The 13,147-nt window shown below is 41.8% G+C and overlaps 2 protein-coding genes across 3 annotated transcripts in view; one reads left to right on the top strand and one right to left on the bottom strand.

The window, feature by feature from the left end:
• Positions 1-13,147, bottom strand: part of SACM1L (SAC1 like phosphatidylinositide phosphatase) — a 56,849-nt gene that overhangs the window by 8,337 nt on the left and 35,365 nt on the right. For both annotated transcript variants that reach the window (XM_027582989.2, XM_027582990.2), the window contains 3 exons: positions 8,259-8,338; positions 3,906-4,004; positions 1,261-1,399 (listed from right to left, as the gene is read on the bottom strand). In XM_027582989.2, coding sequence (XP_027438790.1) covers positions 1,261-1,399; positions 3,906-4,004; positions 8,259-8,338 — 318 coding nt within the window. The remainder of the gene's footprint in view (positions 1-1,260; positions 1,400-3,905; positions 4,005-8,258; positions 8,339-13,147) is intronic.
• On the top strand, positions 8,347-10,631 carry LOC113916514 (small nuclear ribonucleoprotein G-like). The gene has a single exon (XM_035726910.1). The coding sequence runs from the start codon at positions 10,254-10,256 to the stop codon at positions 10,482-10,484; it is 231 nt and encodes a 76-aa protein (XP_035582803.1). The 5' UTR covers positions 8,347-10,253; the 3' UTR covers positions 10,485-10,631.

Below are 13,147 nucleotides of genomic sequence, written 5' to 3'. Positions count from 1 at the left end.
TGGTTAGATTTTATAACACTACATTCAGCACATGGAAGAGTTAAGTATAGATTACAGAACCTAGTTAAATAGGCTTTAGTTTATCGGGCTTGGAAACAACCATTGCTACTACTGTTTTGTTTTTTTTGCTAGTATTGTTTCTATTAAAAAATACACCTTGAAGTCAATCCATCAGATTGAGAAGGACACCGTACAATACAAACTAAAGCATGACGCTCAAACAGGGAAACCGCTCCTTTGGCCTGTGTTACTTAGGATTCAAGGGCAATTCGTTTTAAAGGAGGTGTTTTACTTCCATAATTCCTTCCTGGTATCATAAAATTATCATAAACAAAGTTGAATTGTCATAAACAAAGGTTACCATTTAAGCAAGAAACCATTTGGCATGCATTTTGTTTGCCCCTCATGATAAATGCCAATGTGATCTGGAAATCTGGGCTTTACGTTTTTAATTCTAAGTATAAACACAAGAAAATATTTATAGCTATTTTTCTCAACAGCCCAATCTTAGTGGTAGAGCAAAGCTGTGTCAGAAACTTCTTCCCTGAAAGGTTAGTTATCGCTTGCCAGTAATAAGAGAGATACAAATGAAAACAACCTTGAGGTTCTACTCTTTACTAATAGGAAAAAAAGTTTTAAATAAAAACACCTCACGCTGGCAAGAGTTCAATGACATGGATTCACTTATCATGCTCGCTGGTGTTAATGGAAACTGCCATGACCCTCTTGGAAAGCGTATTCTCTTTAACGCAGTACATTCCACTTCTTGAAATTAACCCAAAGGGAAGAATTCAAGTTAATAACAACATAGGCAGATCTGGTCTCTACAGTGCAATTTATAAGCCAACAATGTAGCAACTTAGTGCAACTCTTAAAACAACTATGGCTCTGTATAGTGCTAGAGGAAAAGACAAAATTAAAAACTATGTAAAGGGGTGTCTGGCTGGCTCAGTCGGTGGAACACGCAACTCCTGATCTCAGGGTTGTGAGTTCAAGTCCCGCGATGGGTGCAGAGATTACTTAAAAATAAAATCTTAAAAAACACCCAAACTGCATACACACACGCTGACCATAGGTATAGAGATGTGCACACCCACGGATGGAAAGACAAAAACACAAAAGCTGGGTTAGGGTGGGGAGCAATGTGAATGTTTTCTGTTATTTGCTTTTGTAATGCTTTTTGTTAAGGTTTTCAAGGATGCAGCTTCTTTCATCTTGGCCTCTATTGCTGATTTCGTAAAACAGACAAAGCGTGTGCACCTGGAGCTGGGCCTGCAGTGAGCGGCGGGCCAGCAGGCTCTGGATCACATTGGTTCTGTCTAGACAGTCCATGCAGTTGCTGCGGAACACGCCCTCCTGGCTCGTCACCACCATGCCAGCCATGTCCACTAGAAAATAACTAAAACATATTTGTATAAACACCCTCATACCACAGTCAGGCCAATGCACTGACGACCACCTCTTGTGTCACAGCCCCCGTCGGTAACATTAGGGAAACTGGCACATTCAAAGGTCCGATGGGAAGTGTGTGGCCCAGGGGAATGGGATGACCAGAGAGCCAACGAGAAGTCTGCGAGGCCAGAAGCAGGCCCCACTCTGCCACAGCTGTTCATCATGGTCCCGTGTATCAAGATTTCTCGAAGCATGGGCCCTACAACTGTCCGTATCAGAATTCCCTGAGCTGTTTGCTAAAAATGGACACACACCTGGCCTTGAGATAAATTCAAGTAAGAGTCTCTGAAGCAAGGGCTGGAAATTGCGCATTAAGAACTTTTTTAAAACCTTTCTTAAAATGGGTAATATATGCAAATACTACGAAGTTTATAAGGTTCAACAAGGTACTGTTTGAAAAGTCAGGTTTCCTTTCTCCCCTTTACCACCCAGGTGTCCGCACCGGAGCCAACCATGGTCACCAGTTCCTGTGTTTCGTTAATTTTTAACAATTTCCTCAGCTAATTCTATGAACTCAAAAACTGGACAACGCACAGCGTGGCAGGGAAGAGCACGGGCCCCGGCAGCAAACAACTGGTTGGTGAGCCTTTAGCTCCTCAGGTAATGTACTAGCTGCGTAACTTCAAGTAATCACCCTCATCTCTCCGAACCTAAGTTTTTCACCAGTCATGCACAATGCACAAATTGCTTAGCAGAGCGCATGGGACAGAGCACACAATGAATGCCAGGGAATAGTAATTTTATTGCAATCACTCCCCAAAATCAAAATGGGCAGGGAAACACAACAGATTTACTATGGGCCAAATAAAAATCATGACCTTAAAGGTAAGGGCCCAGAAGAATGCGTTGAGGCTAAATATCTACCTGAGATTCATGCAGTTGGTGAGGTTCGTTTGGAGCTGGTGTGTGTACGTATGTGTACATGCAGGCGTTGGCACCCCATGAGGACTTAAAAAATAAATACTAGGTATTTTACAAATGTTATTTCTTCAACTATACACTGAGTCTATGAGGCAGTAATACTATCTCCACTTTACAAATGGAGAAACCAAGGTTTGAAGGTAACTAACTTGCCCCTGGGTCACATGGCTAATAAGAAGCAAACAGATTTCGGGGCGTCTGGGTGGCTCAGTCAGTTAAGCGTCCAACCCTTGACCTGCGCTCAGGTCTTGATCTCAGGGTCATGAGACTGAGCCCTGAGTCAGGCTCCACGCTCAGCGGGGAGTCTGCTTGTCCCTCTCCCTCTGCCCCTCCCTCTGCTTGTGCTCACGTGTGCTAATAAAAATTTTTTAAAAAGCAGCAAATTTCAAAATGAAATGTGTCATACCCCAAAGCCCCAATGCTTTCCATTTCCCCAAAAACCCCTGGGGACCATGTCCAGAGAGGTCATGTGCAGCTCCGCTGTCCCCAGGGAACACAGCAGGTGGGGAGGGAGAGAGATTCTGGGGTCAATCCTCCTTTCTCAAACTCTTGTGTGGCAGCAATTAATGGGCAAACGCAAGGACCCCCTCCTCTGACAGTGTCCCAGGTCCAGCCAGTGTCACTCTAGCCCAATAATGACGCATGTCAATCCCCCTTCACTAGCTGCTCCTGACAAAACCTCGTAGAAAAAGAGCAGATTTAACTAACTGTAGCTGACTACTTAACATGTATAAAACATATTTCTAAAAACTGAGAAATGCCTAGAGGAAAAGTTCTACTATGTTACTGTGTAACTAACATGAAAAAATGCCCGAGGGTTGCCAGGGTCAGAACTACACGCAGGCAGAACAACATGACTTCTTCTGGCTTTAAAGTAAGTACAGATGGACATGCGCAGAGGCAACTGCAAACCCGTGAGCCAACATGGTAAGTAACACAGTAAACATGCGCGGAAAGTACCATAAAGTTATTCAGACCCTTTGAACCATTAATCCTACTCTCAAGAATTTATTTTAGGAAATAATTTAACAGAAGTAAGAATACATATACCCAGAGCGATTCATTGCAGCTCAGTCTTTTGTGGTAGGAAGAGAAAAGAAAATAAGACAGATGGCTAATATGAAAAAGAACACTTAACTGAACCTGTATTATGACACAGTGGAGTACAGAAAAGCCGTTAAGCACCATCGTTACAGAGACAAAATATCAGAGATCCATGATAGGATGTTCAGGTGAAAACAAGAGAATATAAAATACTAGTACACTAACTTCAATTATGTAAAGCTTTGTAAACGAGTGGCAGCTGATTCACAAAAATGTGAGAATACCTGGCTTTGGGTTGCTTTTAAAATATTTTTAAATCATCAAGTCTCATCTTTACAATGAAAAAACTAAAAGTCATAGTATAAACAAGTGCTGTCAACCCAGTGAACTGTATTTGTGTACGTCTGCTAGGTAAGGCATAAGAACTATGATTCATACACACACGACCCTCTTCCCTCGACCTCCACGGGGGAATGATAATAGCTTACCTTAGTGCATCTTGTATTTCTGCTACCTGATCCAGCAGGATACTTAGTCGGTCCCATCTCATATTTTTACATTCTTTATGGAAGTCAAAGGCAATATATCTACCAAAAGAAAAGATATGCAGAAACTGACCAAAGAGGAGTCATTTTCCTTCTACCACTATGTTCATAAGTGGATCTTCCTCTTTATCTGAGCGTACAGATTTCTTCTTCACTGCGGGTTTACACACACACACACACACACACACACACACACACACACACACACACACTCTCTCTCTCTCTCTCTCTCTCTTCTGTCTTCACGTGTTCTTCTAGAGGCCCTGAGATAGGAGTAGAGAAGAAGCCCGGCAGAAAACAGAAGTGGGCTCAGGTATAGCAATCCGGTGTATAATATAAAGTAGCCTTATCCAAATGAATAGCCAGGGTGTATTCTTTACCCCCATGTACAAAGAACAAGGTCCCTTTGAATTATTTTTCAAACTGAGTAAAATGTTTAAAATGGTCGAACTCAAATCAGTGTGAGGAGGATGCGACGAGTGTCAGATCTGTACTGGGGTTTGTCAGCAGCACAGAGGCCGCATGGCCCCCACCCTGGTCACTCACTGTTCATCACCTTCCTTAACATCAAAGCACCCGCTGTCCTTATCACCATCTGTACATCTCACACAGATGTGGCAGAGGGACTTTCCCTGCCGATCTGCAATGGGTTGTTTTTCGTTATCTGGTATTTAATAGGCCACTTCTTTTTTTTTTTTTTTTTTTTTTTTAATATTTTCTCCCAGTTTGCCATTTGGTTTTTTTTTTTTTTAAAGATTTTATTTATTTATTTGAGATAGAGAGAATGAGAGATAGAGAGCACGAGAGGGAAGAGGGTCAGAGGGAGAAACAGACTCCCTGCCAAGCAGGGAGCCCGATGCGGGACCCGATCCTGGGACTCCAGGATCATGACCTGAGCCGAAGGCAGTCGCTTAACCAACTGAGCCACCCAGGCACCCTAATAGGCCACTTCTGAAGGTTAGAACACATCTGACAGTGAAGGTGTCCTACCATGAGCTGGAAAATGTTGCCAACTGAGAGGGGGAAAAGAAAATCATGAACCAGTTCCTGAAAGTCAAGGGAGTCAGGAACCAGGTCAAGTCCTAAGTAGGAGGACTGGAAGGACATCGAGCTCTGGTCCACACAGTGAAATTCAGATGAGGCGTCTGCCCACGTGTCACTCCCTTGGCTCCAACAGACCAAAGGAGCATCAGTAGAGTGAGGGCTTCTAAGGAGGTCCAGAGGGGCCCCTGCCACCTCAATGGTTATCTCACTGATGAGGTGAGAACGGTCTCCTTAGAAATCAGTACAAAAACAGAGGTTAGCTAACCATGAGGCTAGACTTGGTGAAGACTGGGAGTGGAGGAAGCACTTCCAGAGGCCACTGCCACAAGAGTGATAAAGTGACAGTCACTTCGGGGTACTCCCACAGAGCGACAGCCCTAGACTGGCTTGAAGAACGTAAGCAGCTGGCCAGCACCTAAATGCATTTGGATTCTTAGTGCGCATCCTTCTAAAATCACATTGGTATCTAAAGAATGAATTGCATTGTTATATTTTGACAATGTGTGACTGTAGATATATTATTTTGCTTCTGACCCCAAGAGTCAAGCAGTTCTGCTTCTTTCCAGGTTCTAGGAAGAAACCCTCAGAGACACATCACCTTGCATGGTTCATTTTCTCATCCGGTTCCCAAAAGAAAAACTTCCATTGCTAACGAGTCCCACCATTCCTCAGAAGCGCAACCACATGACCTTTCTCCTTCAGGTCATTCACCAATCCGTCAATTTCATTCATTTAATGTACTCAAAGCAATAATCATTGAACAACTAAAAAGTGAATCAGTCCAAAAAACCTATATCTGACACATGACATTAAGTCTACCGTTTAATTTCACTTTAACCAACAGACTGATTTTTCCCCCTGCCAGAATATGGATTTACTCAATTAAAAAATGTGCAAATAGGGGTGCCTGGGTGGCTCAGTTGGTTAAGTGACTGCCTTCGGCTCAGGTCATGGTCTCAGGGCCCTGGGATCGAGCCCCTATCGGACTCCCTGCTCTGCGGGAAGCCTGCTTCTCCCTCTCCCACTCCCCCTGCTTGTGTTCCCTCTCTCGCTGTCTCTCTGTCAAATAAATAAATAAAATCTTATTAAAAAAAATTCAAATATACTTTTTTAATATGCTCCTCTGTCTGGTGGTCTTTAGAGCTCGTGGAAGGAAAATGACAACAGCTCTGGGTGTTTGCTCTTTAGGTGAGGGCTATGGGTGCCCTCCAAGCTCCTGGAACACCAAGGGCATAACTCTAGACTCTGACTGATGCTGCAAGTTCTCAAAGTTAGCTGCTGCTACAAACTCAAGACAACTCTTGAGACAAGTGTATCTGTGGAAACCCCCTGGAGCAGAGAGAGGGCCTTAACAAAGGGTGGACACAGCAGCCAGCAGACAAACTTCTCTCAGAGTACGCATGCTGGACTCCAAACCCAGAGGTTCTAATTTTTCAGGTCTAAGGTATATTCTAAGTTCCTCTGAGTTCTCCAAAGAGTGTTTAAGAAAGTTCCACTGCGAGAAGGCAGAAGTGTGCATGGAGTCGGGGGGGTGGGAAAGGGTGGGTCTGATGAATTTGCAAGAGCTTTTGAGTTGGAGGAAAGACACTTAAATTCTTCCCCAAATGCTCATTATATCATTCTATTTTTGTGGATGTTGAAAATTTCTCCCCAAATAACCCCATACCATTTCTCTGGAAAGTTTCTCCCCCCAGTGCCTGTGACCACTTCCTACCACAGTACACCCTCACCTCCTGCCCAGTTTCCTGCTGCAGAAAGCTCCAAAAGGGCTGACTCACTACCTTGCACCTTTCCACAGGGCAACTGTTGGATGTTCTAGGATCCCTCTATTTTGACAAAGCTGCAAAGAGTTTGTTAAGTAAGTCTGGTGACTTACAGAGGCAAAGCTGCAGCTCCAGACAAGGCCACCATGCAAGTGTAAATTTCTCCACCTCATGTGATGGTCAGGACCACAGAGATCACACCAAATGATCACGAGGAACTGAAATTCATGACCCAGTGGCCACGTGACACAAAGCCTCAGGAGGGGATTTTGATCAGGGACTAAACTCTCACAAAATTCAAATTAAAATCTGACTGCTGGGCGCCTGGGTGGCTCAGTTGGTTAAGCAACTGCCTTCAGCTCAGGTCATGATCCTGGAGTCCCAGGATCGAGTCCCACATCGGGCTCCCTGCTCAGCGGGGAGTCTGCTTCTCCCTCTGACCCTCTTCCCTCTCCTGCTTTCTATCTCTCATTCTCTCTCTCTCTCAAATAAATAAATAAAATCTTAAATAAAATAAAATAAAATAAAATAAAATAAAATAAAATAAAATAAAATAAAATAAAATCTGACTGTTAAAAAGTTATTCTGCAATATAATTATGCCAGAGAAAAATTTCAAGCTAACAGAATCATTCTTTGATCTAGTATTGGGGGGAAAAAAAGCTGAGCTGTAATTCAGGTTTCCCCTACTATCCAGAAGTGGAGTGTTCCTATGACCTGAAGCAGACTAAAGCGAAGCGTGCCCCCTGCTTTCCAAGTCTGCCTCATGCCATAGGCCACTATGCTTTTACAAAAGACCTCCATCTGTGTGGTAATGACCTTCTCATAAAGGTGAAAAATCGTCTTTGGCTTTCTTTCGGTTAGTGACAACAAGTACCAATGCGGGTCTCTTATAAAACAAAGTGGTGTGACACAGACTTTTTGAAGAGTGGGGATCACCGTATGTCTAGTTGATATCTACGTACTGGTGTATACAGTAGTCTCCCCTTATCCACAGTTACACCTCCCACAGCTTTGGTTCCCCGTGGTCAACTACAGTCTGAAAGCAGATGGTCCTCCTCCTGACATGCGGTCAGGCTGCCAGTGGCCTGATGCTCTGTCACAGTGCCTATGTCACTGGGCTGACTTCATCACGTAGGCATCTATCCCTCACATCATCACAAGACATACAACTACAATACAGCAAGATATTTTGAGAGAGACCACATTCACATAGCTCTTATTACAGCACATTGTTTTAATTATTCTATTACTGCTGTTATTATTCTATGATCAGTTTATCTGCTACTGTGCCTACATCATATATTAAGCTTTATCATAGGTATGTGTATCTAAAGAAAATTACAGTATACCTAGGCTTCAGTACCATGTGTGGGTTTCAGGCATCTACTGGGGGTCTGGGAACAGATGCCCATGGGTGAGGGGGGATGGCTGGATATGTAAGTGCACATCTAATCTGAAAAGACCTGTGCAGATTTCTAGGGAGGTACCTGATCATTCCACTGCCCAAGGAAGACACCATTGTTGCAAATGCCTGTTCGAGTGGTTTCTCTGAGCCCTTCTGATTCACCTGTAAAAAAGTAAAAACACCACAGCTTTCTTTTAAGTTCCTTTGAAAGGAAAGAGCGACATCAGCAAAATGGTGGGCCAGGAAGCTCCAAGCTCTTGATCTCACACAGAAACACTGAAAACAACGGAAGCTGTCTGAGCCGACTTTGTAGGAGCTCTGGAAAACAATCAAAGGTTTAAAGCAATGAAGCAAATCCCCGATGGAAAAAAAAAAGGTATCTTCAAAACTGTAGGACAATTTAGTGACATTTTTACTTGCCAACTCCATCCCTGGGGCAGTGACAGTCTCAGTCTTAAGCAGCAACCAGGTTCTCCGTTCACTTCTTCAAACCGGAGAGAGAACCCCAGACCTTATCTGCAAGTTACCGCGTATGTTTTGTTCTGACCTGAAGGATGGGTTTGTCTGTCTCTGCCTCACATAACTCTGAACACAAGCAGGGGAAGAGTAGCACAAAGCTCATACAAGCTACAAAGGACTACAAACCGACAGCCGCCTAGAGCAAGGGGTTTCGGAAAACGTAAAATAGACCATCTACAGGCTGCAAAAGAAGCTGGGGTGATAACTCTGGGAAATTAGGACATTCAGAAGCAGCCATGTATAGGGAGGATTTTAGAAAGCCACATGCACACCCAGGCAAGAGGCATGTCTGAAAGTTCCTGAGAAGACCTAGAGCCCTCACCTCAGGCTGACCTCTACACTCGAGCAAGCCTGGCTAACCAGAGAAAAACTGCTCCAGCACAGAACCAGTCTGCAGAGACTGAGAGATGGGGCTGTTCTCTCTTTTTTGGTTTTTGCCTTTGTTTCAGTTCCTGGCATTCAAAGAAATCTCTGTCAAAACATTAGCTGAACATGAGCCCAAGGAATAGAGGCTTCAGTAAGCATAAACAAGGGAGTCTTTGCAAAAATGGTTGGGAAACACTGGAAAACAAATGGGACTACCACAGCCATCAATAATCGAAACAAAAATAAAAACGCCGAAAAATCCTGGGAAAGGAGACTCTGACTTCCAGAGTTGCCATATTATAACCACCCAGTGCCTGATTTTCAACAACAAAAACACCAAGGCATACCAAAAAATAGGAAAACAAGGCTTATTCAATGGAAAAGGATAAACTGACAGAAACCATCCCTGCAGAAGACTTCATCAGAAAAAGGGTTTTAAACGAGTGTCTTAAATACGCTCAGAGCTAAAGGAAAACAGGGTATGAAAGGAAACCAGGAAAACAGTACATGAACAAGGTAAGGTTACCAGCAAACAAACAAAAATCATTCAAAGGAACTAAAGAGTAGGCGTGGAGTTGAAAAGTACAAAACAGAAATTAAACATTCACTGGAGTTCAAGAGCACATTTGCGCAGGAAGAAAATCGAATCAGCACACTTGAAAATGAGACAAATGAACTAACCAAGTCTGAAGAGCAGAAAGAAAAATGAATAAGGAAAAGTGAGCAGAGCCCTGGAGCCATCCGGGACATCACCAAGGTACAATACACCCATTCTGGGAGTCCCAGAAGGAAAAGAAAAGAAAGGGCTAGAGGTCTTTATTGAAGGAAAAAAAAAAAAAAATGGCCCCAAACTTCCCAAATTTGACGAAAGACATAAATCTTCAAATCCAAGAAGATCACCCAATTCCAAGGATGGTAAGAGAAATCCATACCAAGCACATTCTAATCAAACTACTGAAAGACAAAGAAAGGATCTTGAAAGCAACAAGAGGGAAGAGACACATCACATACAAAGTATTCTCAATAGGATTACAGGCCAGTTTCACTTCAGAAAACCTGGGAGGCTAGAAGGCAGCGGATGGATATATTTAAAGTATTGAAAGAAAAGAACTCTAAACCAAAAATTCTGTATTTGGTGAAACTGTCCTTCAAAAATGAATGAGGGCATCTTTGAGCTCATGCAGTAGACACCATGAGCAAAGCTCACCCTCCCGAGTTGAAAAAATTTATGGACAAGAAATTGTCACTGAAATTAAATGGTGGCAGACATGTCCAAGGAATATCGCGGGGGTTCGATCCGTTTATGAATCTTGTGATAGATGAATGTGTGGAGATGGCAACTAGTGGGCCACAGAACAATACTGGAACGGCGGTAACACGAGGAAAGAGTATCATCATGTTAGAAGCCTTGGAGCGAGTATAAACAATGGGGGTGTTCATCAGAAGCAATCAACTGCTTCCACATGTCCCCTCCATAGTACCTGTTTTACTACAATATAAAAATCAGGTCGTGTGCATTTTCATATTGAACTTTTTTGTTAAATAAACTTTTATAATAGTCAAAAAAAAATGAATGAAATTAAGACATTCTTAGATAAACAAAAGCTGAGAGAGCTCATTATCACTGGGCCTGCCCTACAAGAAAAGCTTACAGGGATCCTTCAGGTTGAAATGAAAGAATGCTATAAAGCAGCCTGAAGCCACATGAAGGTATTTAGATTTCCTGTGAAGGTAATATAAAAGGCAGCATTACTGTAATCTTGGTCTATACCTCCATTTTTTTTTTTAATAGTCTACAGGACTCAGAAGCCAAATGCATTTAAGAAATTATAAATCTATGTTACTGGGAACAAAACATATAAAAATGTAATTTGTGACATTAATAACAAAGAGGAGGGACAAAGCTTTATAGAAATCAAGTTTTTGTATGCAAACTGAAGTTAGGTTGGTATCGATTCAAATTAAATATTACAACTTTAAAACACTGTATGTAATCCTCATGGTAACCAAAAAGAAAATATCTGTAGAATATAAACAAAAGAAAACGAGAAGGTAATCAAAATATATAACTACAAAAAAATTCAACACAAAAGAAGGCAATGATAGAGGAAGACAAAGAATAAAAAATTGTAAGATGTACCGAAAACAAATAGCAACATGGCAGAAATAAGTCTCTACGAGTAAGTAAGTACTTTAAATATAAATGGACTGACTCTCCAATTAAAAGGCACAGATTGGCAGAATGAATTTAAAAAATGATCCAACCACATGCCACAGAGAACGTTCACTTTAGATCTAAAGACACAGCAAGCTGGAGGTGAAAGGATGGGAAGATACCCCATGCAGACAGCTAGTAATCAGAGCAGGGCGGGGGCGCTCTACCAACGTCAGACAAGACAGACTTTAAGTCAAAACCTGTTGCAAGGACAAAGAGCATTATATAGTGATCAAGGAGTCAATACACCAAGAAGGTAAAACAATTAAGATATATATGCACCAAACATCAGAGCCCAAAAATGTATGAAGCAACACTGAAAGAACTGAAGGGAGAAATAAACATTTCTATAATAGTTGGAGATGTCAACACCTCCCTTTCAGTAATGGATAGAACAAATAGGCAGATCAATAAGAAAACAGAGAATCTAAATACCACAAACCAATCGGACCCAACAGACATAAGCAAAACACTCCACCCAACAACAGCAGAATATACATTCTTCTCAAGTGTGCATGGAACAGTCTCCAAGACAGAGTAATTGTCAGGCCACAAAACAAGTCTTAATAATTTTTAAAATAACTGCCATACAAAGTATCTTTTCTAATCACAGTGGAATGAAGTTAACCCTCAATAATAAGGAAAAACTAGAGATTTCATAAATATGAGGAAATTAAACAGCACACTCTTTTTCTTCTAAAGATTTTATTTATTTATTTGAGAGAGAGAGAAAGCACAAGCAGGGGGAGGAGACGAGGGAGAGGGAGAAGCAGGCTCCCTGTTGAGCAAGGAGTCCGATGCGGGGCTCCATCCCAGGACCCCGGGATCATGACCTGAGCCGAAGGCAGACACTTAACCGACTGAGCCACCCAAGCAGCCCTAAACAGCACACTCTTAAACAATCATTGTGTTAAGGAAGAAATCACAAGAGAAATTAGAAAATAGAGACAAATGAAAACAAAAATACAATATACCAAAACTCATAAAATAAAGCCAAAGCAGCACTAAGGGAAATTTACAGCTATAAACATATCCATTCAAAAATAAGATCAGGGCACCTGGGTGCTCAGTCAGTTGAACAGCCAACTAGTGATTTCGGCTTAGACCATGATCTCATGGGTTGTGAGATAGAAGCCCCCCCATCGGGCTCTGTACGCAGAGTGGAGTCTGCTTGAGATTCTCTCTCTCCTCTCCCTCTGCCCCTTCCCCCACTTGCACATGGTCACATAAGTGCATGCGCGCTCTCTCTCAAATAAATTAAAATATTTAAAAAAAAAAAAAGACCTTAAATCAAGGACCTCACTTTACACTTTAAGGAACGAGAAAAAGAAGAGCAAACGAAACTCAAAGCTAGCAAAGGGAAGGAAATAAAGATCAGAGATAAAGAGAATAAAGTATAGAAAAACAGAGAAAAATTAATGAAACCAAAACTTGGTTCTTTGGAAAATTAACAAAATTGATAAACTTAGCTATAATGACCAAGAAAAAAAAAGAGAAGACACAACTTACTAAAATCAGGAATGACAGACGGGATATTACTACTGATTCTGAAGAAATAAAAAGGATTATAAGAGAATTCAATGAACATTTTGCATGTCAATCAACCAGACAACCTAGATGAAATGGACACATTTCTAGAAACAATCCACCCAAACATGAATTATGAAAAAACAGAAAATCTGAATAGACCTATAACTGGCAGTTATCAAAACAACACAAAGAATGGGAGAAAATATTTGCAAAGCACATCTAATAAGGAATTAGTTCCAGAATATAAAAAGAACTGCTCTAACTCAACAACAAAAACAACCTCCACCTGATTTAAAATGACCAAAATACTTGAGTAGACCTTTCTCTAAAGAAGATATACA

Source organism: Zalophus californianus, chromosome 1, assembly GCF_009762305.2.
Source record: "Zalophus californianus isolate mZalCal1 chromosome 1, mZalCal1.pri.v2, whole genome shotgun sequence".
NCBI lineage: Eukaryota > Metazoa > Chordata > Mammalia > Carnivora > Otariidae > Zalophus > Zalophus californianus.
The sequence above is the reverse complement of the archived record's forward strand: the minus strand, read 5'-3'. Positions and strand labels throughout refer to the sequence as shown.